Source organism: Vicia villosa, unplaced genomic scaffold, assembly GCF_029867415.1.
Source record: "Vicia villosa cultivar HV-30 ecotype Madison, WI unplaced genomic scaffold, Vvil1.0 ctg.001781F_1_1, whole genome shotgun sequence".
Lineage (NCBI taxonomy): Eukaryota > Viridiplantae > Streptophyta > Magnoliopsida > Fabales > Fabaceae > Vicia > Vicia villosa.
The window spans coordinates 161,941-189,319 of record NW_026705724.1 but is presented as its reverse complement, the minus strand read 5'-3'; the positions used below and the strand labels follow the sequence as shown (position 1 = coordinate 189,319).

Sequence of the window (27,379 nt, the reverse complement as noted above, 5' to 3'; positions counted from 1 at the left end):
GTTTTGATTTTTGACAAGCGAGAGGTGGAAAAGCTCGGCACGAGGCTTAAAGATATGATTCCTTTGAAATGGAAGGAACATGTATGCTAGTTATTTTTTGTACATCATTTTTTGGAAAGTAAATATGCAATGATGCAAAGTGGTGGGAACCACAATACTGGATATATCTGAGATGCCAAGAGATCACACGGCACAAGTTCAAAGGTTTGGTATAGTTTCAGACCACCACACAAACCACAAGTCACCAACGGAACAAGTAACCATCGGAACCAGAACATATAGTCAATCAACACACTGAAATAGAACATAGATTACCACTCAAACTAGAGCCATAGTACCCCACGAATAGGAACCAATTGTACACTCGAACAAGATCAACGGTAACCCACGAACAAGAACAACGGTAACCCTCGAACAAGAACCAAAGTCACCATCAATGTACCAGTTAAGAAATGATTGATTCCCGCCCCACTCACGGGTAAATCTAGGCCAGGGTAGGTCGAAAAGCCAACAGAGGATCGAATGTAGGCGTTATCATACGATATTGCCTCATTCCACCAAGCTCTGTCCGTGGATACGTGATCAGATCAATCAGATATACGCCTTCTGTCCGTCACAGCCACTCTAGTCCTAGTTCCTAAGGTATCACTCATGACCTGTGTATTGGGTCTTTTACCTCTTGAAACGCCCACCCACAGATAGAAATCCAGACAGTCCAGAATATGATGCAGAAAAGTAAAAGCGCACATAGAATGCAATGCAAACAGGTAAATATGCAAAGCACTAAAGCACCCAAAGATAAACACACAAGCGATGGGATCGACTCGCTAAGTCCGAACCCGCAATAGGTCGAGACTTCCCCAGCAGATTCGCCAGCTGTCGCTACCGCGAATATTAACAGAGTCGCCACTAACATATTTATCCTGAAAAGGAAGGGAATGCCAGTAGACCACAAAACAAAACAACGGTCTCACGACCAGAGAAAAGGGTAAGGGAGTCGGTTACGCGAGGGGAAGGTATTAGCACCCCTCGCGCCCATCGTACTCGATGGTATCCACGTCTGTATCTAAACCTATGGGTGTGTAACAAATCTATGCTAATCTGGACTAAAATGAATGTCGAATGTAGGGAAAAGAAAGGATTGTGCTCGCACGGGCCCTACCCCGCTGCCTACGTATCTGTTTTGCAGAATCAGAGGTACCGTAGCTCGGCTAACTAGTTTCTGTTTGTTTTGTGTTTTTTAGGTGAACGAGTTACATTCGCACTCCGCTGCTCGACCTTTGGAGACTTACGCTTGGGAATGGAGCGGAAATAACAAGCTCTTAGGAAAAGAAAATCAAAGAGTTTGGTTTGTGTTTTAAAGAATGCATTAGGAAGACCTAAGCTAAAGGGGAAAGCTTTCTACCTAATGTTATCATACAAAGGGTTCATGTCTAAGCTAAGCTATCAACCTACGAGGGAAAAGGGAAGCAAACAATAATATCACACAAACGAGCTCCGCTCGTAAAGCAAACAAACCAACGGTACTGACCGAGTGGTAGAAAAGCGGTCCCGCCATAGCCAAGGGGAGCAACTCAACCTAAGTCAACCAAGCATTAGACCTCGCGAAAATGATCGGGCCATAGACAAGAGGAGCGAATCCCTCTCAGCAACCAAGCCGTCACGGATCTGAAAGGAAAACGGTGCGCGCGTACACCGAGCATCAACATCGAGCGACGCGAGCTATAGGAAAGGCGGGGGTCCGGCTGCATGAACCCTTTTCCTGACATACTCGATAACAAGATCTTGTGCTAGTTTGGAAGCAAGCGGCGCGTAGCGTGCGCATACCGAACAGACTCGATGAGACTAGGCGGGGGTTGATTGCTAACCCTTTCCGCGTGCCTTCCATGAGGACTTAACGGAGTGCCATATAGGACTTATTACACCGTGACTCCCTGCCGCAAAGCACAAATATAAACACACCAACAAAAACAGAGCCTCTTTCGAGGTTTTGGCCAGATGCATGTCTAGGTCCTACTTCTCATGTTAAAGGATGGTGCGAGAAAGCGATAAAGTGCGAGAAAAGATAAAATGAAACGGGGTCAATACCAAACGGATGATGATCCGTAAACTACAACGAAAATGTTAGACGCTGGCCTTAGGATCTAGAGGGGGGGTGAATAGATCGTTCACAGTTTTACGGATTTAAACGACTTTTCAGCGGAAGTGATTCTGAATCGACTCGCGTCTATTCCGAACCGCTATCGAAACGATTATATATGTGTTTAGAAACCAGTCAAGGACTTGAATTGAATGATAAGAGTATATGTTGCAGAATCAAAGCGTTTCTCTTATTGAAAATCAGATTAACTTTTAGTATGATGGACAATGTTTGCAATGCAGTAAGAGTGATAGAAACAAATATACAAACACTTGGTGATAATGATCAAATTGAAGGCAATTCAATGTGTGATGGATTGTGATGTTTATGAACGTTCTTAGCTCACAATCTTAACACTCGAATCGTTGATCAATTTGCTATTATAACCAAATATGAACAGAATGTAAATGAAAAAGTAAAAGCGACAAGAACACGATATTTGTTTAGGCAGTTCGTCGATCGTCCTCGCTACGACTACGTCTGCCCCCAATTCCAAATTGAAATTGGGTAATCTTTCATTAATGTTGAAAGTAGTATATACAAAGAAGATAACAAAGCGATAAACGATAAACCAATTATGTCGATCCTTTGAATCTTCTTCCCCCTTAATCTTGAGCAAGATCAAGGTTATCCAAGAGCTTCACTTCGATTCCCTTCTGCAGTGTCTTGATTCCTTGAACTCCCCGTTCCTCAATCGTTACACTCAGCCGAATCCTCAATGAACGCCTCTTGATAAAAACCCCCAAGAACCACCCGTCGTGGAGGACAAAACCCGCAGATTTTATTCACCAACAAACCCCACAAACCTTCACCCACTAGGAATCTTCAATTCCGTTCCATGGACGTTATCGAACTCATCACTAACCCGCAACGCAAGAATGATTATGTGTAATTGTGTTGGAGATGATGAAGAACGAAGATGAGAAGCGTTTGTGTATCTTTCAGTCGTTGGTGTTGCATTGAATAATTACCCTTGCACAATATATATGATTGCATAACAGTTGGAACCAAGAAAAACTGATTTTTGAACTTTCTTGATCAGTTAGGTCGACCTCTTGTAGGGGTTAGGTCGACCTAGCAGTGCTTGCTGAAGTTTGCTCCCAGTTAGGTCGACCTGTTGAAGGAGTAGGTCGACCAGAATCCTCTTCTGATGCGTTCTGGGAACATTTTCTCAGATTAGGTCGACCTAGTTGATGTGTAGGTCGACCTAACAGGCTGGTATGTAGAATTCATCAATTTAGGTCGACCTAAATGATGTGAGTCGACCTAGCAGGAGTATATGAATTTTTCTCCATTTTAGGTCGACCTGGGTTGATGGTAGGTCGACCTAACTGCTGCTTTTTTGCATTCTTCTTGTTTTGCTTGTGTTGAGTCAACCTATAAACATCTAAACATAATGGGTTGACCTATGAGTGATCAATGCTTGCTTTTCTTTGAGTTTTCTGCTTCCGTCTTGTTGTTTGAATGCTTATTTGAGTTTGCCATGAATCAAAAACATCTTTGAGTGTAATCTTGTATTCACATACTCCCCCTTTTTGATGATGGCAAACCATTCGTCTAAGCTTTGATAGTAAGTGATGAAGACTCAACAAAGCTCCCCCGTACACTCAGCATCTATTGTATCTATCTCCCCCTTTGACAACATCAAAAAGAGAAACAAAGAAAACAGAGTAGGAGAGTAACAAGAGAAATAAAGAATACCGGTAGTCATAGAGATAGATAACATGTAAATGGTGAAATCATAAGAACTAAACATGTTTTAAAGAAAACCAACAACATACATAGTAGTTCAAGCGATTAATAAAAGAAAACAGAGAGTACTACATCATATAATGTTTTTAACAAACAAAAAAAAAACTTAATGACATGAAATGCAATGAGATGATGATATGATAAACAATATGTCCTAACGCCTGCCCCTTCTTCCTCTTCCTCTTTGAAATGTATGAGGTCGATCTTCTTCAACCTGTTCCAACAAGTCCAGCACAGACATGTTAAGAGTGTTGAAGCTTTGGCTTAGGTTAGCATGGCGATGCAATGCCGTTTCCTCAAACTGATTCTGCCTCAATACAGAGTTGGATGCAAACGTCTCAAAATCGTTCTTTTGTTCCTGAACCAAGCCGTACAACGATTGATATTGACGTTGTTGTTCCTCATATCTATCTTGTTGAAGCTGCTGCATTGTTTGAAATTGAAGCTGTTGAGTTTCAAAGTTCTGCTGTTGTTGAAGTTGCATAGCTTCAAGCATAGATATTATGTTGGATTGATCAGGAGGAGGTGGAGCAGTGTATCCCCAAGGAATTTCTTCTTCTTGAGACGGAACATATTGCCAATTTGGATCCGTGTCATGAGCTATGTCTTCCATGGTTTGATCCTCATCATTTGCTATTTCTTGATCATTTCCCTCTTCCTCATTTCCTACATTGTTTCCAAACTCCGTGGGATCATCATAGTTGTAGATAACCTTCCCTGTTCCCTTTTGAATGAGATAATAGGTTTTCCTAACAGGATTCCAATGATATCCCATAAGAGTCAAGGTGGTTTGTGAGAATTCTTGGGATTGATGTATGCGAGTGTAGTGTAAGTGATCAAGTCGCATACCAAAGTGATTGACAATTGTTTGAATGATTGATCCATAACACAGGGCTGTAGTTTTCTGTTTGACCTCATGAAACTTAGCAGCTAGGAAGTGAGGCCAGTGTAAACGCGTTCTATTTTGCAGCAGATACATGAGCACCACTTCATTCCTTTCAATTCTCGAATATCCTCCTGCCCTTGGTCGAATGATTCTTGAGATTACCCAATTCAAGAGCCTAGGATCTCGCTTCAAATGACCGGCTGTTATTGTTTCATTTGATCTGTCAAATACGGAAGGGTCTTTGAGGATTGACTTCATGTAGGCCTCATGGTCATAGTTTCCCGGTACATCCCCGTCTACCATACGGAGTTCATCACCTACAATTTTCAGACCAAAGATACTAATCCAGACCCGTTTGTCAACAACATGCGACCTAGATCCCATTTTGAAACGGAAATTACAACCGTCCCCTTTTGTAAATCCTGCATAGAAAGCCCTAACGGTATTTTCACAGTACGGGGTATCACATTGCACTAAGGGATGAATATTTTGATGTTCAATTAACGCAGCGACATCAGGGATATGCATGTTTTCGACAAGATTTGGATCATAAGTATATTGCTTAACAATTTTTCTTTTCATCTGCCACTTCTCAAAGTTTTCTCTACAATCAGGATGAACAAGAGCACTTACCGGTTGAGATGATGAACTGGAAGCAATTTCCTTTCCTTTTCTTGATTTTGGAGGCATGGTTGGAGATACTTTGTGTGAGAGGGATGATTTTTGGACACTTTTGAGTTTGAGGAATTAGGGTTAGCCGTACCAAATGTGATGAGAATGAGAGGGAATGCAAGAATGGAATGTTTTGAATGAATGAGAGTGGGTCGGGTCGACCTAACAGACCCAAATATGGAAAAAATAACGCAGTAGGTCGACCTAAGGTGAAGCTGGGTCGACCTAACAGAAGTAACAAAACAAATGACCAAATTAGGTCGACCTAAATTGTGAGTAGGTCGACGCAACTGGACCTTTTTAGTTTTTCTAAAGAAGCTTCTTATGTAGGTCGACTCAAATACAGAGTAGGTCGACTTAAGTTTCCTTCAATGATGAAAATGCCTTAGAAATGTTTCTATATGATGTATTTTTGTTTTGTCATTTGCTTGAATGCACAAACATTTTATGTTATGAATGAAAATGATGAACACATATACATAAGTATTTGAGAAGAGTAGATAAGAGCACATGAAGTCACTATAAGCATGTTAATTGATAGCATATTATAGCATCAATAAAATTTTTGGAAGTGAACAATAAACATGTTACCGCTTTCTCAATATGTAGGTGTTTTGTCATCATTGTGTGGAGTCTTCTTGTCAGTTTGCCATACTCATTTCCTTTGCCAAGTATGGTTCTTCAATCTTTCTTCATAGATGACATACCAAGAGTGATATGTCTTCCTTTATGTGTCTTGAGCACCAGCTGTCAAGGAACCACCACCTTTCGGCGATGTCAAGACACTTTTCCTGCGAAATTAAATTAGAGTGGAAGGTCCCCAATCTTCATTGGGTCCTGGATGGTGAGTACACAATTTGTTGCACTTAGGCAACCATTGAAATACTCCTTTAGGAACTAAAATTCTCCTAAATTTGCATTTTTCAATGGTATGTCCCTTTTTGCAACAATAATGACAGGTAATATGATGAGAATATGGAGTTTTGCTAGTTGATACTTTTGGTACAAAAGTGTATTTGCTATATAAAGGAGTATACGATCTTTTGAACTTGTTTGGATCAACCGCAAAAGTCACTTTTGGTTGTAGAGCCTTGTCTAACTTGGCTTTTAGATCTCTTACTTCTTTTTGCCAAATGTGACATGTCTCACAACCAAACCATGATGTAGGATCTATTTCAACTTTGTCCTTTTGAATGTCTAGCATAGATTGTTTTAAAGCTTCCATATCCTTTTCGGTTTTCTCAACTTTTGATTCAAGATATGAAAATATTTTCTTATTTGAGGCCAAAAGTTTGAAAGCTTTAATTGCATCTCTATGTAATTCTTCAAAAGCAAGTTTTAGTTGAGAATGAGATACCTTATCTACGAGTTCAGGTTTAAGATGACTTACAGCTTTCTTTTTCTTGTTTTGATGAGCCATGAAACATAGGTTTGCTGATTCTTCTTCATCGCTTGATGAGCTTTCACTAGATGAATCACTTTCCCATGCTATGTAAGCTCTTTTAGATTTGTTATGACCTTTGCTTTGGTTCTTCTCCTTTTCTTTCTTAAGGTATGAACAATCTGGTTTGTAGTGACCGGCTTTCCCACAATTGAAGCAAAGACCTTTGATCTTTCCTTTGTTGTCGTCATCTTGTTTGAACATGTCTGATTGCTTTCTATAGTTGATCAAGCCTTTGTCGGAATGTTTTGCTCCATTTTTCTTTAGATATTTGTTGTATCTTCGCACAAACAGTCCCATTTCCTCATCATCGGAGTCTTCGTCATCACTTGTGTCACTATCCTTTAGCTCTCGTTTTGAGGTCTTGGAGCTCGAAGCTTTTAGAGCTATTGACTTCTTCTATACCTCTTTCTCCATGTTCTTTTCTTTCTTTGTCCTTTTCTCATGCATGTCAAGGCATTTAAGATGCTGTTCATGTTCCTCTAGTTTACCAAAAAGGGTGGTAATGTCTAAAGTGTTGAGATCATTTGCTTCCTTAATTGCTGTAACTTTGGGTTGCCATTCCCTGTTCAAACACCTTAAGATTTTGTTAGTAGCAACTGCATTGGAAACAGGTCTATCAAGAGAATTTAATCGATTTTTCAGATGAACGAATCTCTTCTGCATGTTTTCGATGGATTCACCATCTTCCATGTGGAAGAGTTCGAACTCTTGAGTTAACGTATTGATCCTAGCTAGTTTGACATCATCCGTTCCCTCGTGGGCAACTTGCAATGTGTCCCACATAGCTTTAGCTGATCTACAATGGGAAACGCGATAGTATTCATCAACTCCTAGAGCTGAGATTAGAATGTTTCTCGCTTTCCAATCGTATGCATATCTCTTTTCATCTTCAGCATTCCAAGTATCTTCTGGTTTTGGAACAACTGCACCAGCTGCATTTGTCATGGTGATCTGAAATGGACCATTGACAATAGCTGTCCAGATGTTCCTATCAATTGCATTGATATGGACACACATACAATCCTTCCAATAGCCGTAGTTTTCGCCGTTGAAAACTGGAGCTCTATTATGAGCCCCTTTAGGTCCGGAAGCCATCTTTCCAATAAGTGTTTCACGTAGCACGGAATAAACCAGAGCTCTGATACCACTTGTTAGATGCTGGCCTTAGGATCTAGAGGGGGGGTGAATAGATCGTTCACAGTTTTACGGATTTAAACGACTTTTCAGCGGAAGTGATTCTGAATCGACTCGCGTCTATTCCGAACCGCTATCGAAACGATTATATATGTGTTTAGAAACCAGTCAAGGACTTGAATTGAATGATAAGAGTATATGTTGCAGAATCAAAGCGTTTCTCTTATTGAAAATCAGATTAACTTTTAGTATGATGGACAATGTTTGCAATGCAGTAAGAGTGATAGAAACAAATATACAAACACTTGGTGATAATGATCAAATTGAAGGTAATTCAATGTGTGATGGATTGTGATGTTTATGAACGTTCTTAGCTCACAATCTTAACACTCGAATCGTTGATCAATTTGCTATTATAACCAAATATGAACAGAATGTAAATGAAAAAGTAAAAGCGACAAGAACACGATATTTGTTTAGGCAGTTCGTCGATCGTCCTCGCTACGACTACGTCTGCCCCCAATTCCAAATTGAAATTGGGTAATCTTTCATTAATGTTGAAAGTAGTATATACAAAGAAGATAACAAAGCGATAAACGATAAACCAATTATGTCGATCCTTTGAATCTTCTTCCCCCTTAATCTTGAGCAAGATCAAGGTTATCCAAGAGCTTCACTTCGATTCCCTTCTGCAGTGTCTTGATTCCTTGAACTCCCCGTTCCTCAATCGTTACACTCAGCCGAATCCTCAATGAACGCCTCTTGATAAAAACCCCCAAGAACCACCCGTCGTGGAGGACAAAACCCGCAGATTTTATTCACCAACAAACCCCACAAACCTTCACCCACTAGGAATCTTCAATTCCGTTCCATGGACGTTATCGAACTCATCACTAACCCGCAACGCAAGAATGATTATGTGTAATTGTGTTGGAGATGATGAAGAACGAAGATGAGAAGCGTTTGTGTATCTTTCAGTCGTTGGTGTTGCATTGAATAATTACCCTTGCACAATATATATGATTGCATAACAGTTGGAACCAAGAAAAACTGATTTTTGAACTTTCTTGATCAGTTAGGTCGACCTCTTGTAGGGGTTAGGTCGACCTAGCAGTGCTTGCTGAAGTTTGCTCCCAGTTAGGTCGACCTGTTGAAGGAGTAGGTCGACCAGAATCCTCTTCTGATGCGTTCTGGGAACATTTTCTCAGATTAGGTCGACCTAGTTGATGTGTAGGTCGACCTAACAGGCTGGTATGTAGAATTCATCAATTTAGGTCGACCTAAATGATGTGTGAGTCGACCTAGCAGGAGTATATGAATTTTTCTCCATTTTAGGTCGACCTGGGTTGATGGTAGGTCGACCTAACTGCTGCTTTTCTGCATTCTTCTTGTTTTGCTTGTGTTGAGTCAACCTATAAACATCTAAACATAATGGGTTGACCTATGAGTGATCAATGCTTTCTTTTCTTTGAGTTTTCTGCTTCCGTCTTGTTGTTTGAATGCTTATTTGAGTTTGCCATGAATCAAAAACATCTTTGAGTGTAATCTTGTATTCACAGAAAAGAGCAAGGAAACTAGGATCCCGTGAGCGAGCTAGCAAAGCAAAGGCAAATAGTCAGCACACCGATTAGCCATGAAAGCACACAAAGGTCGACACGTGCGTCGGGCACAATCACAATACACCTGCAAGAGGAACAAGCAAACCAAACAAGCAGATACAAAGTAATAGAGATGTGTCTCCAGGATGAGAACACAAAGCAAGCGAATGAACTCGTGTCCCGCAAGTAAAGCGGAACACTCATAGAATGAGCATCGATTGGTGACCGTCCAAAAGCCTCGCACACTAGCACACACGTTAGAGATAACAAGACACCGCAATCGGAATTGCGTTATTGCTGTTCTAAAATAAACCGGACAAAGCAAACATGGAAAAGGTGCGGTAATACGCGAATAAGCATGCAAAAATCACACCGGAAGCCGACAAAAGTACCATCATGGAAAACACAATTCAGCAATACAAATCATTCCACAAAATAGTACATCTCACAAGCTTTCCAACGATATAAAGAACATTCAAATCGGAGTTACGAGTCAAAAGATATGAACATTCAAAGTTGGAAAAAAACAAACATGCAGGACCGTAACGGGCTACGCCCTGACCCGTAATGGGTTACGGTCAAGACAGTAGCAAAATGAGAGAAGGAGAGTGCTTTCGTAACCGGTTACGGTCTGGCACGTAACGGGTTACGCGTAACGGGTTACGCGTAACGGGTTACGGTTTTGCACGTAACGGGTTACGCTGTGCAAAAACAGTGAAAACACATCTCATAACCGGTTACGGTCCAACACGTAACCGGTTACGCTGTAACAGAATTGAAAAAAAACAGTTTCTACAGCATTTCAAGCCACCTATACATGCATTGATCAACCAATTTCATCATGTACGAATTAAACTCGATTTGGACAGTGTTATGAGCTTCAAACAACCACAATTAGGCATCAATCCACATAGATTTCAAGTCAACATCATTGATTATCAGGCAACAAATTCATACAAGCATTGTATCAAACACATAGTGCACCAAACTTGTATCCACATGCAATTGCAAGCAAAGTTTCAATGAATCTAATATTTAATCATCATCAACACCAATTAAGCATCATCAACCACTAGATCTAGCATTCAAATCATGTTAACATCAACAATTAAGCACTTAAATCAAGGTTAAAGGCTTACCGAATTAAAATCTAAACCGACGCGCGAACACGAACACGACACGAACGCGAACACGAACGAAATCGAAAAACGAATCCGGAGAGGGATGAGAGAGTGGCGCGCGAGAATAGAGGAGGGGAGAGCGAATCTGAACTCGAGATCTTGAACTTCAATCCATGTTGCTCTTGATTCTTGATGAATGTTGATGAATGTTGATGAAAGTTTTATAGAATTTGTGGTTTTGATCTTTGAAAATTGAGAGAGAAATGAGAGAAAGTGTTTGTGAAAAATTTGGTGAATTGAAATTATGAGAGTCCTCCGCTTGATTTGTGAAGAGCAAAAGTTTATATATTGTTAACACGAAATATCCAAATTGCCCTCGGTGCATCTCATTTTGGCTCGTTTTCTAAGGAAACTCGGTTCGGCTCTAAATTCCGGAATGAAACCAATGCCACTGTGAAGATGACCAAATTCGTGACCCGTCGCCGCGAGAATCGTCTCAATCCGATAAGCGATAAAGAAAATACGCCCGTTTGAATGACGAGAAACGTCGATTCATCTGGGGCGACTGTGCAGAATTTTATGAGTACCGCTCAAAGAACTCGATGAAACTCCATCTTCGGCTCAAAATCTGAACAAGCATGTGTGACGAAGAATCGAAGCTAACAAAATTTCCGAGAAAATGCCGCAAAAATGGACTTCATACGATAAAAATCGAAGAAGTTATGAATTTTCAAACTAGGCGCGACATACTTGAAAGCACATTTTTTACCGAAACAACGCGGCGATCCTTAAAATGCTGGGAGTTTTCAGTGCATAATTGGCCTTCGGTCCGAACATATGAAATCTTGGTAATGATGATACGGAGCTCCAATTAAATTTTCAAGCGAATCCGACGATTGGATTGTGAGATATGAATTTTCTGAGGCCCGAAACCCTACATTCAGCACTGTTTTTTACTGCGAAACCTCAAGTAACCTGCAAATCTGACAACCTTCCTCAAAGAATTGGCTTCCGAGCCGAACACGAAAGTTGTAGATGTCGTCGAAACAGTCGGGGCTACACGAGAATTCAGCTCATATCACCTTCTAGACAGGACTTATGAATTTTCTCGTATTTCCACCGTTTAAACCATTTTTCACACCTTATCTTCTTAAAACCATGAAAACTCTTTATTATTTTTATTCAATTTTTGAATGACGAAATAAACGTCATTATTAACTTATAGCTCAAATAAAGAGGACAAATTTTTGGGTGCAACAATGTGTAATCGGTTACACCATTTTGGTAACCGGTTATACTGAAGTTTTTTTTGATAAATAGTTTTAAATATTAAGAATTCATATTTTTCAAACTGTAAGTCCATTTTGGTTGCCGTTTTGAGCATTGGAAAGCTAATCGAGTATTCTATCTAATAAAAATGGTGTAACGGGAAGTGGTCCAATTTTATTTTGAAAATCTTGATTTAATTCATTTATGTTGAGTTTGTACATTGTGTGCAGAATTTGATGAATGTGACAATGTGGTGATGTTGTGGCAACAAAATTGTAATGTTGATGTTGTTTTCGGTGTGAATTATATATGATGTGATTGTTTAATTTGTGTTGAAGTATGAATATATTATACTCGGTGTTGCTTTCGGTGATTTATGTTGTGATGATATTATTCATCTTAACGTGTTGATGATTTGTATGCTAGGTGTGGTGTATGCATTCATAATCATATGTGTGGATGTATCTCGGTGGTGTTTGGATCAGTGGAAGCTAATTCCCATTGTGTGGAATAAGTGAGTTGGCGGTGGTCGTGTCCAGTGGTGTTTGGATCGGTGAGATGGGTTGATCCCATAATTTTGGTACCACATGCATAATGTCTCATTGTATTAGCATGTATGTTCATTATAACATGAGTGGAAGAATTCCAGTGTTATAATATGGTGATGTGACTTGTGTTTGATTGTATTTGTGAATTGTTGGGTGAATAATTCTAAAATCTAAATTATGCTGCGATAGGGTGAACAAATTATTTATGATGTTTTGTTGTTTATGAACTCATAATATATGTTAATTGTGAATATGTCTCACCCTTACTGTTGACCATTTTCAAATCAAGGAGTAGCAACTTTTGTGCTTGGTGAGGATAGCTTGTAAAGCTAATCCGTTTAATTTTCGGTATAGTCGAGTGTCATGCTCTGGTTTTATAACACTGGGGAACGTCCTTTTATTTTAGAGTGTTTAATAAACTCTTATTTTAGTTATTTGAATAATGTCGTTGAACTATGAGCCGATGGCCCTTTGGTGTTGGAAACCGATGTTTAACATTATTCAATCTTTTTGAAATTCTATTTCGTTGCGTTAAACATGTTTTTTGGTGAATAATGTTGATTTATGTACCTTGGAAAAGCATGACAAATGGTTTTAAATTTTTTACTGAGGAGTTGTAGCATCCTTTTTACATGTTTTACTCTGAAATAATTTTGTATTCCGCGGGGAATTAGAAGGGTGTTACACATGCCATCACTAATGGTCTTGTACTTGGAAGAATACAAATTGACAAGACCAGAGTATCTGATGAAACTTTAGAACCAATCACCCTTAGACTCATAAAGCTTATCAATCTTCCTGTTGTGGTTAACAGACTTCAAACAATTTTACATCTATTAAAAAGAAAATATAACAATATCAGTCGTAGAGAATTTATTTAAAACATACAAAATAACTATATTTAACAAATATACCTCTCTGGTCTAGACATTCCGAGCATTATGATCTTCATAATATATCAACAATGAGGTGTTAGATAGCCCTCTTGAAGGGTCTGCAAGTGTGGGGACACTATCATGTGCAACAAAAACTTCCTATTGATCTACATTAGCAGTGGAGACATGCCCTTGGAATGAGGACCTTTGTGACATGCGGTTCCTAGAACTTGACGTTTCCCCTTCATGAGGCCTAGGGACGGTTTTCTGGCCTGCTCATTATGAAGTCTAGCCCTTTTGCGGAGAGAGGACGTGTCCTAAATTTCACGGTCGTATCTCATTTTGTCGTTGTTCTTTATACCCATTTTCTTAAGAAGAAAATGAAAAGAAGACACCAGTTTGCAATTCAGGTCATTTTTCTAATAATTTATTTATTTTTTTCAATATCAATACAAAATTTATTATTTTTCACCGATATGTTTTTATTTGTTAAATTTTTCTTTATTCAACTATTTCATTAACTATAAGTATTATAAGAAATGTGATACTATTAACATTGTTAAAATCAGACATTTATTCATTTTTTTAAGAACGGTGTATTATTCAAATATGATATTTTTTATGAGATAAAGAGAATAATAAAAAATTATTTACAATAATTTACTTACACCATTTTACTAATTATAAATACCAATGAAATTATATTCCAAAAAAAAAATTATCGTTATTTCGATAAAAAAAGTTACAATCAAATATTTAAACATTATAAAACTAAACATTGTTTCGAAAAAATAATATTTTATTTTTTCACTAAAACCAATTATATATTTTCTATTAACATTCACAAAAATATTAAATGTCGTAGTTTTTTTATCCAATATACACTATAATATATAAGACTTTTAGAACAGTGAAGAATGGATTCCCAAACAAATATGGAGTGAAGTACTGTTCAAGATGCTAGCAACTTGCAACTTGTGTAGTCTTTTCTTCTGACCTTTCCCCTTTATTCCAATTTTATACTTTATTGATTTCTTTTAATTTAAAGTCGTCATCTCTTTCAACCTATCAAACTCATCCTTTTAAACATGTTGCACTTCCAAACTTTCAAACTTTCAAGCTGAAGTAGAAGGGGAAAGAACTCAATGCCGGTCACAAATAACTCCATAAAATCACTTCAAAAGTGTTGAAATTTCAAACTTCAGCAATAGCCAAACCTGAAAAATGTTCCAAAGTAAAATATGAATAACTAATAAAATTGATTATAAGAAAATGTTACCATCCTGCGAAAGGAAACGACGCTGCTGGGCTGACCCAAGAATAACTAATAAAATTGATTATAAGAAAATGCTATCATCCTCCGAAACCGAAACGATGTTGCTGAGCTGACCCAAGCTAATACTTATATAGCAACACTATCCATTGAAATATGCACAGATAATTCATGAGTTGTAAAATAACTTGCCATTTACCCTTATGAGTTGTTAATCATAATAAGAATCAAATTCTTATCTGCATTGAGATATATTTTGCTGATGGAAGACAACTTCCTTTTGGATAAAAGGTTCTATTGCTATCTTTCAAACCCCATGTCCAGGTTCCAACATAATAGCCTTAATCGCTCCAACAAATAAACTTGAAACAACTAAAAATATTAAGGATAACCTGAAACTAACTTTAATTTTCACCTGCAATGAATTTATTGAATTTATAAATTAAATCAAACAACATAAACAAAAAATATTGCAAACCTTCAAAATTACGTGTATCCCATGACATTCAGCATTTTCAATATTATAGGGTGAACAAACAACATCAACAATGTGTTTCTTTAGAGTACTGTAGTCAAAATGCATCTGCATAGCCGCAAAACTAATGGTAATTAGTAAGTCACAAAATATAGTCCAAATCATAGACATAGAGAATAAAAGAATCATTCCCGTATATTCAGTATACTCGTAGAAGTAAGACCTCATAGTAGAAGTACCCATATTTGAGTGATTACTTGCAAATTTTTTAGCAAATTTTGTCATCTCACAACAAATACCCAAATCTAAGAATATATATATGAAACATACATGTATATATCATAACCACATATCTCAAAAATAAAATCAACCTTTACAAAACCAATGTCATTCCTCTTAGTAGATTCTTTAATAACCTTTTGCATAACATTGTCTTCTCTCTGAATATCTAAATTGAACCACACAAACACAATCAAACATAACCAAAACATAAATAATTAGAATAAGAAATCAATTAGGCTTTAAATATAAAAAAGGAGATTACTGTAAATTTGACGTTTAATGTTTCCGAACCGTAGTTCTTCCTACCAAGTCTAGCGCCAATCACCACTAGACCAACTATGTTATAGTTGCATTTGAGATGGAAAATCGAACGGTTTATCTTGGAAACAAATGAAACAATTAATAGCTGTCTAGAATAATAATTATTAGGCTGAACAGTACAAAAAAAATTATTTTCCAAAGATCATGTCATTACTTTGGTCCAATAAAAAAATGTAAGAGTGATTAGCATTAGATGGATTTGGGACAACAATTCTAAGACAAAAATTACCGTCACAAATTCAAATTTTCAGTGTAAATAAAAAAAGATACTTTAGAAATTTCCAGAACATATTGTTTTCTTATAAGATATTGTTTTCTTATAAGATATTGTTTTCTTATAAGGTAGATTTATACCACATAAAAATTAAAATGTTTCACAAACCTGTATAGCAACAGTGCCCAGCCATGCTAGAGCAAATTAACTAAAGATCTAAAGATATGAAGTCAATTAGAAGATAATCTATACTTTAACTAACCCTTAACAACCTTAGAGTGTTTAATAAGTAATAACCACCTAACTAACTAGTGAAAGATAAACTACTACTATATCTATTATACTGTGTAATATGTATCTAAGTGAATTATAAACAACTAACTACGTGTCTAACTTTTATCATTACTAGTGGGATACCCGTGCGTTCGCATAGGTACTGGTGTGGTATGCTTACTTTTTTTTCCAAAATGTAATTAAATATAAATAAAAAATTAAAATGAAAAAAAAACAAAATTGTCTAACCAAAATAATTTATTATTTTTAAAAGAGATAATAAATTGGTTTCTATATTTTCTTCTGTATTTAAAATATTTGAATCAACAGTATAATTAATCTTATATATACATATTTAAATCAACAGTATAATTAATCCTATACATAATTAAATCGATAGTAAATTTGTTGTCGTTATTATTCAATATTTAAATCAATAGTTTAATATTAGTACCATATGCGCGTACCAAATCAGTATCCGTGTGTACGCATGGGTGCTGTTGTGGTACACATGTTTTTGTTTTCAAAATATAACTAAAATGTAAATAAGAAGAACAAAATTATTTTACTAAAATAATCGTTTTTTTAATAAAAAAGACATGTTTATAATAGATAGAAAATTGTTTTACCAAAATTGTTTTACGTCAATAATATATATTTCAATTTTTTATATATTTTTAAAAATAGTTTATACCTTAAATTAAAAAAATTAACATAAAAAATTAAATACATAAATAATTAAAAAACAACACATTTTTCTTGTGTTTGGATTAATACATTTTTTTTACTTTTATTTTCTTTAATTGTATAAAAAATGTAATAACTCGTGCATTCGTAGGGATTTAAGGATTGTTACTCGTGCGTTCACATATTAGTGATGTGTTATCAGTGCGTTCGCATGGGTACTGATCTGGTACACGCGCTTTTGTTTACAAAACATGATTAAAATATAAATAAGAAAAACAAAATTGTTTTACCAAAGTCGTTTATTATTTTTAAAAGAAGATATATTTTCAAAATTAAAATAAAATTATTTTATAGAAAAAATTTTACATCAATAATATATATTTCAATATTCCATATATTATCTTAAAAAAAATTGTCTATTGAATTAAAAGTAATTTCAAAATAAAAAAATTAGTAATATAAATAATTAAACATAACACATTTTTCTCGTGTTTGGATTCATACATTATTTTAAATATATTTAATTTTTATTTTCTTTAACTGTACAAAAAACGTAATAAGATGTGCATTCGCAAGAATTCAGATCTGGACGCCTGCGCGTTCGTACGGGTACTGATGTGTTACTTGCATATATTTCTAAAATTTAATAAGAATGAAAAAATAGAAAGACAATATTATTTAACCAAAAAATTTAATTACTTTTAAAAGAAAACATATTTTTATTTATAATTGGACATAAATATAATTTTTCCATATATACAAATATTTGGATCAACCGTATATTTTCCCGCATGTAATTATTAAATCTGTTTTGAAATTATTTATAAAAATATTTATGCATTCATTTAATTTTATAAATATCAACTAATAATATAATATTTAAAAATATTACTTTAATTATATAAAAAATATTAGTATAAATAAATACATTTTGCCCGTGTTTGGATTCATATATTATTTTAAATATTTTTATTTTTATTTTATTTAATTGCATAAAAAATGCAATAACCCGTGCGTTCGCACAGATTATGGTTAGGATACCCGTGCGTTTGCATGACTACGGTGTTTTACAAGCAAATGTTTCTAAAATGTGATAAGAATGAAAAACAGAAAGAAAAAATTATTTAACTCTTATTATTTTAAAAAAAATAATTTATTTATATTTAGAGCATATAATATATATATATATATATATATATATATATATATATATATATATGGATCAATCGTATATTTTTTCGTATGTAAATATTACTTTTGTTTTAAAATTATTTATAAAAATATTTATACAATTATTTAGTGTTATAAATATCAACTAATAACATAGTATTTATAAATATTATTTTAATTGTATAAAAAATATTACTAAATTACATAACAAAACATGATTCTATGTTAGATATTCTAGATCATCACATTTCAACATGCTAAGCTTTTTTACAATATACTATCACTTCAAATTGATCAATATATTTCTTATAAGTTCACGATATTTATATAAAAACTTTTATTTTTTGTACTCAATATCCACTCCAGAAATAGTGATCTTCATAAAGAAAGTATAAAAAGTAAACAATATTATGTGATTATTGGTTCAACAATACTTTTAGCAACTAATATCTCTTGTTTGTTTATGCATAAAGGAAATATAAAATATTATAATCATATATGTTTGTTAGTGATTCAGGCCAAACTGGTCGCTGGCCATTAAAGGGCATGCAGTAGAAGAAAATTTTAGTGCAATAGAAGTTATAGTGCCATATTTCAGTTTAGTACACGCGTGGAACGGTTTAATGCAGTCCCTGAACTTTAACGGTGTGGCTTCTTGATTGCGATGGGATATCTATCATATAAGAAAAGTCTACCATTTGGGCAATTCTTAGACCATCCACATCAGCAAATGCTCCCTCAATTTTCCACGTCACTTTTCTCTATTTTGTGCTCTGCCTTCATTATGCTACGACAGTTACAATTCTCACGTACGTTGCAGTTACTAAGAATCCTCTTTCTCTTCCAAAATCTTCCTCTTATTATTCCAAAACGGTTTCGAAATCATTTTTCCTTTCACACTCAGAACGAATCTCCTTCCTCTCTCTCTCCGAGCCAAAACGGCAACGCCTCCACTCTTCTTCCCCGACGAACTACTCTGATTCATCCCCTCTGATAGTCTTCCGCATCCGTTCATCGGTTTGGTTATGTTGCTGAGGTGTTTTGTTCGCGTTTGAACCTGTGGTGTTTGGTTTTGAATGTTTGATGATGAATGTTGAGTTGAAACAGCTCTGAATTGCCAAAGCTGGGTGAGATCTTTCCGAGTTTATGTTATTTTCTCTTTAATCTCTCTTCTTCTCTCTCAAACTTTCTCCATTCAAATGTGATTTAGGTGTATTAATGTTGCCTAATTTAGTTTTATTTTTGGAATGAATTAATAGGCCACCAAGTGTTTGTTATAATGATTGAAGATTGTTGGAGAATGTAAGAGAATCAGTTCAAGATTGAAGATGTTATGAGGTGAGTTTTCTGTTATGGAAGTTTGATAATGATATTCTTAGGGTTTTCTGATTTTTCTTATATAGATTGAAATCGGTGATGGTGATTATGGAGAGAAGATTTGAGATATGGAGGAGGATTTGGGAATCGCAAACTCTGTCCTCTGATTCTGTTATTTTGTTCCGGTTATAATGATTTCCTCTCATTTTCTGTTATGGTGAGTTCCAAATGCTGTGACAATAGAAATCTATTTGGCAGAAATCTATTTGTCTTATAACCTGTCATGGTGTTAACAGGAAATTGAGATCCTCGCCGTCATCTTCTTCCAATTCTCCCCACCTTATCTTTGCCGCTTCGTTTTGAGGCTGCTGATCGTGATGATATAGGTGGTTCTGTTTATGGCGGACAAAGAGCAATTTGTTGCATTTTTTCAATTATTTTGGATTACTTACATAATTGCTATCCTTTTCATGGCTGTGTTGCTTTAGGTTCATCTACGATGGATGACTTCACGTTATGGTGTATGCGGTTGTGTCCATATTCGCCGGAAGGGTGATACTCGCGGTGATTGGTTTTGCTTTCTGATGACCCTTCACAGTGGTCAGGGTTGCTTAAATGGTGAGTGGTTTTCGGTTGTTTTGACTCCATTCTCGATTTTGAGTTTCTCCTCTTCTTTACTCCTGTTTTGTTTTTACTGTGTAGTTTTTGTGTTGTTGAATCGATCTGTGCGAGCAGAGAGTTTTTAGGGAGTCGAGTTCGACTGAGATATCTGTGGAGTGAGAGAAGACTGAGGTTTGAGAGATATCGGGGATTGGAGGTGGACTCATAAGTTGAGGGAATCGTGGGATTGAGGTGGCTCAAAGTTCCTATTTTCCAAGCTTTTCAAATATGAATCATGGACCTGTGATTCAAATCTTACTGATGTAAGTTTTTATGTTTTCAATTGGTTCTCGATGTTTTCTCCACCTACACTGAAAGTATTACTTTGCATCTTTTTGTTTATGTGCTTCTCTTTCTTGGAACTTCAGGTTTTTAGGGAATCCACCTACACTGCACAAATTGTTTGACAGTTTTACTGGGTTTCTCAAATTCCTTTTGTTTATGGGTTTCTCAAATTCCTTTTGTTTATGGGTTTCTCATCTGTATCTAAATTCAATATGGCTTTGTTATATTTTAATATCTACAGGGGAATCTTTCACATATTGGATTGGGTTTACATTGTAAATGCTCACATAATCTCTGGTATTAGAATCGTGGGTGGACTAAAATTTAAGGTCTGTATCGATAGGACAGCAATACAACACTCCTCATTCTGTAAGTTTTTTTTTCATGTTACCATTCATCATTTTCAAGTTGCCATTCACTTCAGCCGCATCTTACAGGACATATGTACGACATCGCGATGCAACCTGCAGATCCAATTCACATATCTTTCAACAGCGGTTCAGGCGCATTAGAACAGAGCCAACAGTTTTCGTCGTTCATCACATACAACCTGCAAACGAACAACCAACAACAGCATCATCATTCAAAGCAGAACAACAACCTTCATCATCACTATCGGTAATCACGTCTTCATTTCCAATATGTGACGCTACTGCTCATGCTATGAATATTTCCTCTTCGTTGTTATTGTTAGATATCATGCTATTGCGATTTACTTTGTGTTGTTGGTTGTGTCGTGTTCTTGGCCGATTGAAAACTCATGAGGAGGAGGAAGATTTGATGAGTTTTGTTTGTTGTTTTCATTTAAGAACACAGAAGTTCAAAAGGAGAGATGGAAAGAGTTATTGTTTGGTTGCCATTTGAAACAGAGAACAGGGACCAAGTGAGTTGGAGAAAGGTTGAGCATAAGTAGTGAACAGAGGAGAGAATCTAATATGTTTTAATCAAATATTATTCGAAAAGATTTAATCTAATATGTTTTATACATATAGATTTAGAAGTATGTCTGAGCAATAAACATGTTGGATTATTGTTGTCATGTTGCAGGGCTTCTTAATTATTGCCTTGCTGAACTGGGAGGGAAAGTGGTGTATGGTGGCATTGTTAACATCAGACGCAATCCCGAAACTGGAGTCAATGAATTTAGGTTAGTCTTCGATTTGTATGTTACCAAATATACAATGTATAACGGGAAGTTACTCTTATATTAAGAGTAAAAACTTCCTGACATAGTGCAGCTTGGCATTGACTATGAGCAGGACTGACGCACCCTCCTACTACATGCCCCATTCCATCTACTTTACTACAGCTTATTGAGAGCATGGTAACATTGACAGATTGCACAGCCTGGAAGTTGTATCAAGTAAGTAGCATTTGAACTGTCAATGATTAAATGTTTTTTGCATCTCTTTCTCACTCATATAATTGATTTGTATGTGATTTATTTGTATGGTTATGTTGATAAGGTGTGTGGAATTTATTATATAGTAAAACCAGTAATGTTATAATCAATTTCTTTTTTAAATGTAGGTGGCTATTGTTGGCTTATGATTGTAGAACTATTCTTCTGTCTATTTAAAGTCTATTGGAAGGTTTGTTCTTTATTTATTTTATGAGTTTTGCAGTCACATTTATGTGCTTGTCTGATCAATTTTTCTGAACAACAGAACCTAACCTGGAGAGTCCTCTAAATAGCTACGCTGCATAGCTTTGGAATGATAAGGAAGGTTAGGATTTTTTTCGTTGTAAATCACGTGTGTTTCCTGAGTTAGTAATTATTTAAACCTCAAAACTATTTGAGAAGTTATTATGAGCTTATGGCAGTTATATTGTAGATATAAGTATCTAACAAATCATGCATTGTTTGATTAAATGCATCATCCACCACTGTTTTGCTTTCGATGTTGTAATATTGACCAATATCAGTATCCATAACACCGAAAATTGAATCGTTTGAATAACGTAAGGTGCATATGTCATAGTAGCCAATGGCCTCTTTTTGTATTCGAGACCGATCTGTGAGAAGTACTGCAGAGATTTTCAAGCATTCACGCATTGTGATTGTATGAAATTTGGTAGAGTTGTTGTATGTATTCTTTTTTTTTTTGCAGTATCGGATATTTGTGAATATGGTAGTGTGTATGCATGTATGGTATGGTTTACTAATTATTCGAATTCTCTGAATGAAGAGAATGATAGTAGCGATGATGAAGATGCGACTTTTTTAAGCCTATAGAAGAAGTGAAAAAAGGTTAGTAGTCCTTATCTAACTTGCACCGATTGTACGTTATTGCTTTTGAAATTTTTTCAACGTTTCTTTCCCCTGTTTGTTTCTTTCCCCTTTTGATTTTATACGCATGGCTTTTCATATCAGTGTTTAACTTGGATTTAAAGACCTTAAGTGTCAGTGTTTAACTTGATCTCACCTGCAGTGTATGCTTGGAGAAGGTTAATGTCGGATATGTACTTCATATCTTGCCCTGCCTTCATCAGGTCTGTTTAGTTGCTCTGCATTGTTACATTTCAACAAATAGTTTGTTTTCTATTTGTTTGATGATATACCCTGCCAGTTCAACTTAGTCATTCTACACGAATTTGGTATATTTCGATAATGGCATATTTTTGCTGGATTTGGTTGATATCGTTGATCTTTTTGCTGGATTTGGTTGATATCGTTGATCTTTTTGCTGCTACTATCTGATACAAATCACAATTGTGTTCAAAATTCAAATCCCTTAACAACTTTTTCTTGCTTATAGACAATGTGGATCTTGGAACTGCTTGCAAAAAGTACTACAGAGTGTGATGTCTCAGCATATCTTGGCGCGTGCGGCTGCTAATTGTGAGAAACCAAAGTCTGGATCAAAGTATCAATATGCAGAGTTCAAATCAACAGGTTAATTCTAAGTTAGGTGTCATTGATCGGGTCCAGGGGAGGTTCGATTCGATTGAAGCAGCTGTTTGAATGATTGAGGGGATTCTCAGTTCGTCGCAGCTCCTTCACCCATCAGATAACGTAGCTTTGCATCTGATTTATATCGCGTCAAGTAGTATGTATTCTGAGACTGAATGTTTCTATCGATGTTTCGAGCCTGATTTGAATCAATGTTGCAGCATTCACGGCAGCAAGGCAGTTTCCAACTGGTATATTCTGTTTTTGTATATATTTAAAATGTGTTAGATTAAGTTTTAGTATAATATTCTTTAATTATTTTCTTTACATATATGTTTCTCTCCTATAGTTGTTATGCTAATCAGAGTCTCATAAAGGTTTAGCCAAATTAATTATCATGACAAACATTGGATATTATACTAACTTTAGAGTTGTTTTGATATATGTTGTAGGCTGCTAGCTCATTGGTGAAGTTGAAAAGCACAACTTGAGATTCAATGGAAGTAAGACGTTAACCCATAATAGGATACTTGGTTAGATGTAATTCGACGATACTATGTGTTATAATGAAGTAGTTTCTTGCAGCTTGCAGTCGAGGGCATTTGTTGGGCGAAGGATGGGCCATGTACAACTTGACGGTGAGTGATCGTGGTATCAATCATACACTTCAAAATTACACATGCATGTTTGATCTTCTTGGTCACTGGTGAACTGGATGAGGCGTATGATCTTATAAGACATATGAGTGTTAAGCCAGATTCTGGTGTAGGGGGTGCTTTGCTGAATTCATGGAAAATATACGGGAATGTGGAGTTGGTTGAAGTAAGCAACAAAGTGTATTCATTTCTTGCAGAAGATGTTTGACACTCAAATTCTGATGCAATATATGCAGAGTTGAAGAGGTTAGAAGGACTAATGCATGAAGCTGGATATGCTCCAGATATAGGATTTGTTTTCCGTGATGTGGAGGAAGATGAGAAGACGAGTACGCATTTAGTTTCAATATCGCGAAAATTATTTTCACGAGTGCATCGCAAAAGGACGTGGCACCCCAACTTGTGTGTTTTATTTATTTTTACATTTTTCTACACACATATTTTATTATTGTTTGTCTTTCTTATATTTCTCTCTCCAATATTTTCTTTTCAATTATTTCTCTCTTTCGCAACCGCTTCACTTAACATTCCATTGTTCCATGGTATCTAACTTTGCCGACAAAAGAGGATTTACCTCTCAAGGTCTGTGTGGATGTGTTTTCACACAACTAGCTTTGCATTTTTGGGAGTAGTGTGTGTTAACCACAAATATGTTTTAGTGTAGAAAAAAAAATCTAGACCCAATTTGAGAAATAGATGTCGAAGTGGAACATGGATATCTCAGCATTCCATTGCTCAGTTCTAATCATGATGTAACTAAAAATATGTTTTATGTTGTTTCTGTTCCTGGTGAATTTGTGTTGGCAAATAAAACTTCATGTAGTATGTGATTTGTTGACAAAACATGTTATTTGCTATGATTCTAAGAATGCTCTGAAAATAAAATATAGAATTTCAAATACCAATGAACAAAAAGATTAATTATCTAGAATCTGAAAGTTAAGATGGGGAACATAGATTTATCAACAATAAAAAGAAGATGAAAAACATACTGTGAGGTTGATTATTATTATTATGGAAGAGAAGACAACGAAGTAAACAATGAATTTTAAGTGCGGCTGATTCGTGACGGATTCGTGATTGTAATTCTCGCGATAAATAGCATTGTTGTATAATTAAATATATTTTATATAAATGCTTAATTATAATCTTATTATTTGTCTTTTTTCACTTGGTTGGTTTTGACTATTAATTTGAGTTTAAATATGCCTTTCAAATGTTTCTGAACAGACATACTCCACACGTGGTATTTGAACAATGTGTATTTGTGCATAAGTGCTTAACTTTATTTGGCTTATCTTCCTTGATAGACTTACCAACATGCGAGTATTGTAACTCAATCTTTGTCGGAGGAGAATATTAATGTAAAATTCTTGAAAGAATTATAGGCACCGATTTATTATATCTTTTAAAAAATTTTCATTTTATTTTTATTATATTTATGGAACAAATGAGCGTATCAATTTTCCTTCGTATCTCGATATTTATTTTTTCATATAATTTTTATTTAACTATCTTATTTAATTTTTTTATGTAAATAAATAATTTCAAACAAATGAACGTACCAAACTGGTACCCGTGCGAATGCACGGGTATCCCGTTAATATTCAAAATATTGAATATTAGCGGAAGCACGAAGTTAATGATTAAAATATTGAGTTTTACGGGAGCACGAAGTTACTAATCAAAATTTTGAATATTATCGAAAACATTAAGTTATTGATTCAAATTTTGAATATTAACGGGAACAAATTTTGAATATTAACGGGTAAATATTAACAAGAACACAAAATTATTGACAAAATATGGAATATTAAAGAGAACACGAACTTACTGATAATTTTTTTTGAATATATTAACCGAAACATTAAGTTACTGATAAATTTTTTGAATATTAACGGGAACAAATTTGGAATATTAACGGGAACACGAAGTTATTGATCAAAATAATGAATATTAACGGGAACACCGAGTTACTGATCAAAATAATAAATATTCACGAGAATATGAAGTTACTGATCAAAATATTGAATATTAACGGGAACAAATTTGAAATATTAACGGGAATACGAAGTTACTAATCAAAATAATGAATATTAGCGGGAACATGAACTTACTGATCAAAATATTGAATATTAACGGGAACATGAAGGTATTGAATAAAATATTGAATATTAACAAAAACATGAATTACTGATCAAAATATTGAATATTAACGGGAACATGAAGTTACTCATCGGAATATGGAATATTAACGGGAAAATGATGTTTATTGATCAAAATATTGAATATTAACGAGAACATGAATTTATTGATCAAAATATTGAATATTAACGGGAACATGAAGCTACTGATCAAAATATTGAATATTAACGAGAACATGAAGTTATAATTTTGGCATCAATCCAACTCAATTATTATTTAGCTACTACAAGATAGATATTCTATTGTTTATCAATTTCATTTTTATTATGTTTTATTTAATTTTTATATTCCCTTAATATTAGCGTGCCAGAATGGGTACCCGTTCGAACGCTTATAATTTTGCTACTACAACATATATATTATATTCTTTATCAATTTCATTTCTCATTTTATTATGTATCTTTATTGAACGAAATGCATCATAATAATAATTATATCAATTTCTTTTTTCTATAAAAAAAATACAATATTGAACAAAATAAACATGCCAGAACCGGTACCCGTGCAAACGCACGGGTATCACTATTAACTTACATTTTTTAACCAACCCTTAGACCCAAACTATTAACAAAATATTTTTTTCCAAACATCTTTTCTTATTATATTAACCTCTCCCTAAAAATTGAACTTTCCCTATCATCTTTGATTTCTCTCAATCACAATGCGCGAAAACGACGGGTACCCGTGCGAACGCACGGGTAAGACACTAGTTTATTGTAATTTATAAGTTTATATCAGTATTTGGGTTTCTTCTATCAATCTGTCTCACTTATACTTTCATTTTCTTCTATCAATCTCTCTCCCTTATACTTATATTTTAGTCACAACTGAAAACCCATCATTCAATATTGATTGAATTAGAAGATTATGTTTGGTTTGATGCATGAAGTTTTTCATGTTTCTTTCCAAATCTAATGATATTTTGACATATCAAATTGCTTGCCCATATAGTGAGTGAGATCTAAATTAAAATTTGAGAGATTTCTGCTTTAAGTGAGAGCATATTTTTGCTTTTTGGTTTTGAAATGCGGTATAGATTCTTTGTACGTGTTTGACTTGTTTTAAAATGTTTCATGTTATGTTTCTATTCACAATTCTCTAAATTACATATGGAGATAGAATTATACAATTTTATGGTGATCAACTGCTTGATTTATTCATAAGAAGAAAACAAAGCAAGGTAATAAAAGTGAAGCAGACACCTTTTTAAACATTTTAACTATTTATGA

General features: G+C 35.1%; 1 protein-coding gene and 1 long non-coding RNA gene across 4 annotated transcripts; both read left to right on the top strand.

Annotated features, from left to right (window-relative positions):
• Positions 1-18,971: 18,971 nt before the first annotated feature.
• Positions 18,972-19,814, top strand: LOC131636551 (uncharacterized). The gene is made up of 3 exons (XR_009294115.1): positions 18,972-19,436; positions 19,538-19,668; positions 19,748-19,814. It is a non-coding gene; the product is annotated as an uncharacterized LOC131636551 (long non-coding RNA).
• Positions 19,815-20,174: 360 nt separating this feature from the next.
• LOC131636550 (uncharacterized) lies at positions 20,175-21,888 on the top strand. Of its 3 annotated transcripts, none has more exons than XM_058907163.1 (3): positions 20,175-21,014; positions 21,444-21,543; positions 21,656-21,888. In XM_058907163.1, exons 1-3 carry the CDS (start codon positions 20,781-20,783, stop codon positions 21,772-21,774), a joined length of 453 nt encoding a protein of 150 aa, XP_058763146.1. In that variant the 5' UTR covers positions 20,175-20,780; the 3' UTR covers positions 21,775-21,888. The 3 variants fall into 3 exon arrangements, with proteins under 3 accessions (XP_058763146.1, XP_058763148.1, XP_058763147.1); XM_058907165.1 differs by having other exon boundaries at positions 21,635-21,888; XM_058907164.1 differs by having other exon boundaries at positions 21,630-21,888.
• The last annotated feature ends 5,491 nt before the right edge of the window (positions 21,889-27,379 follow it).

Coding starts and splice junctions, on each gene's coding strand:
- LOC131636550 (XM_058907163.1), top strand. CDS start 20,781: ATGTTACCATTCATCATTTTCAAGTTGCCATTCACTTCAGCCGCATCT. Junction 21,015..21,443: donor AACCTTCATCATCACTATCG/GTAATCACGTCT, acceptor GTCATGTTGCAG/GGCTTCTTAATTATTGCCTT. Junction 21,544..21,655: donor ACTGGAGTCAATGAATTTAG/GTTAGTCTTCGA, acceptor GACTATGAGCAG/GACTGACGCACCCTCCTACT.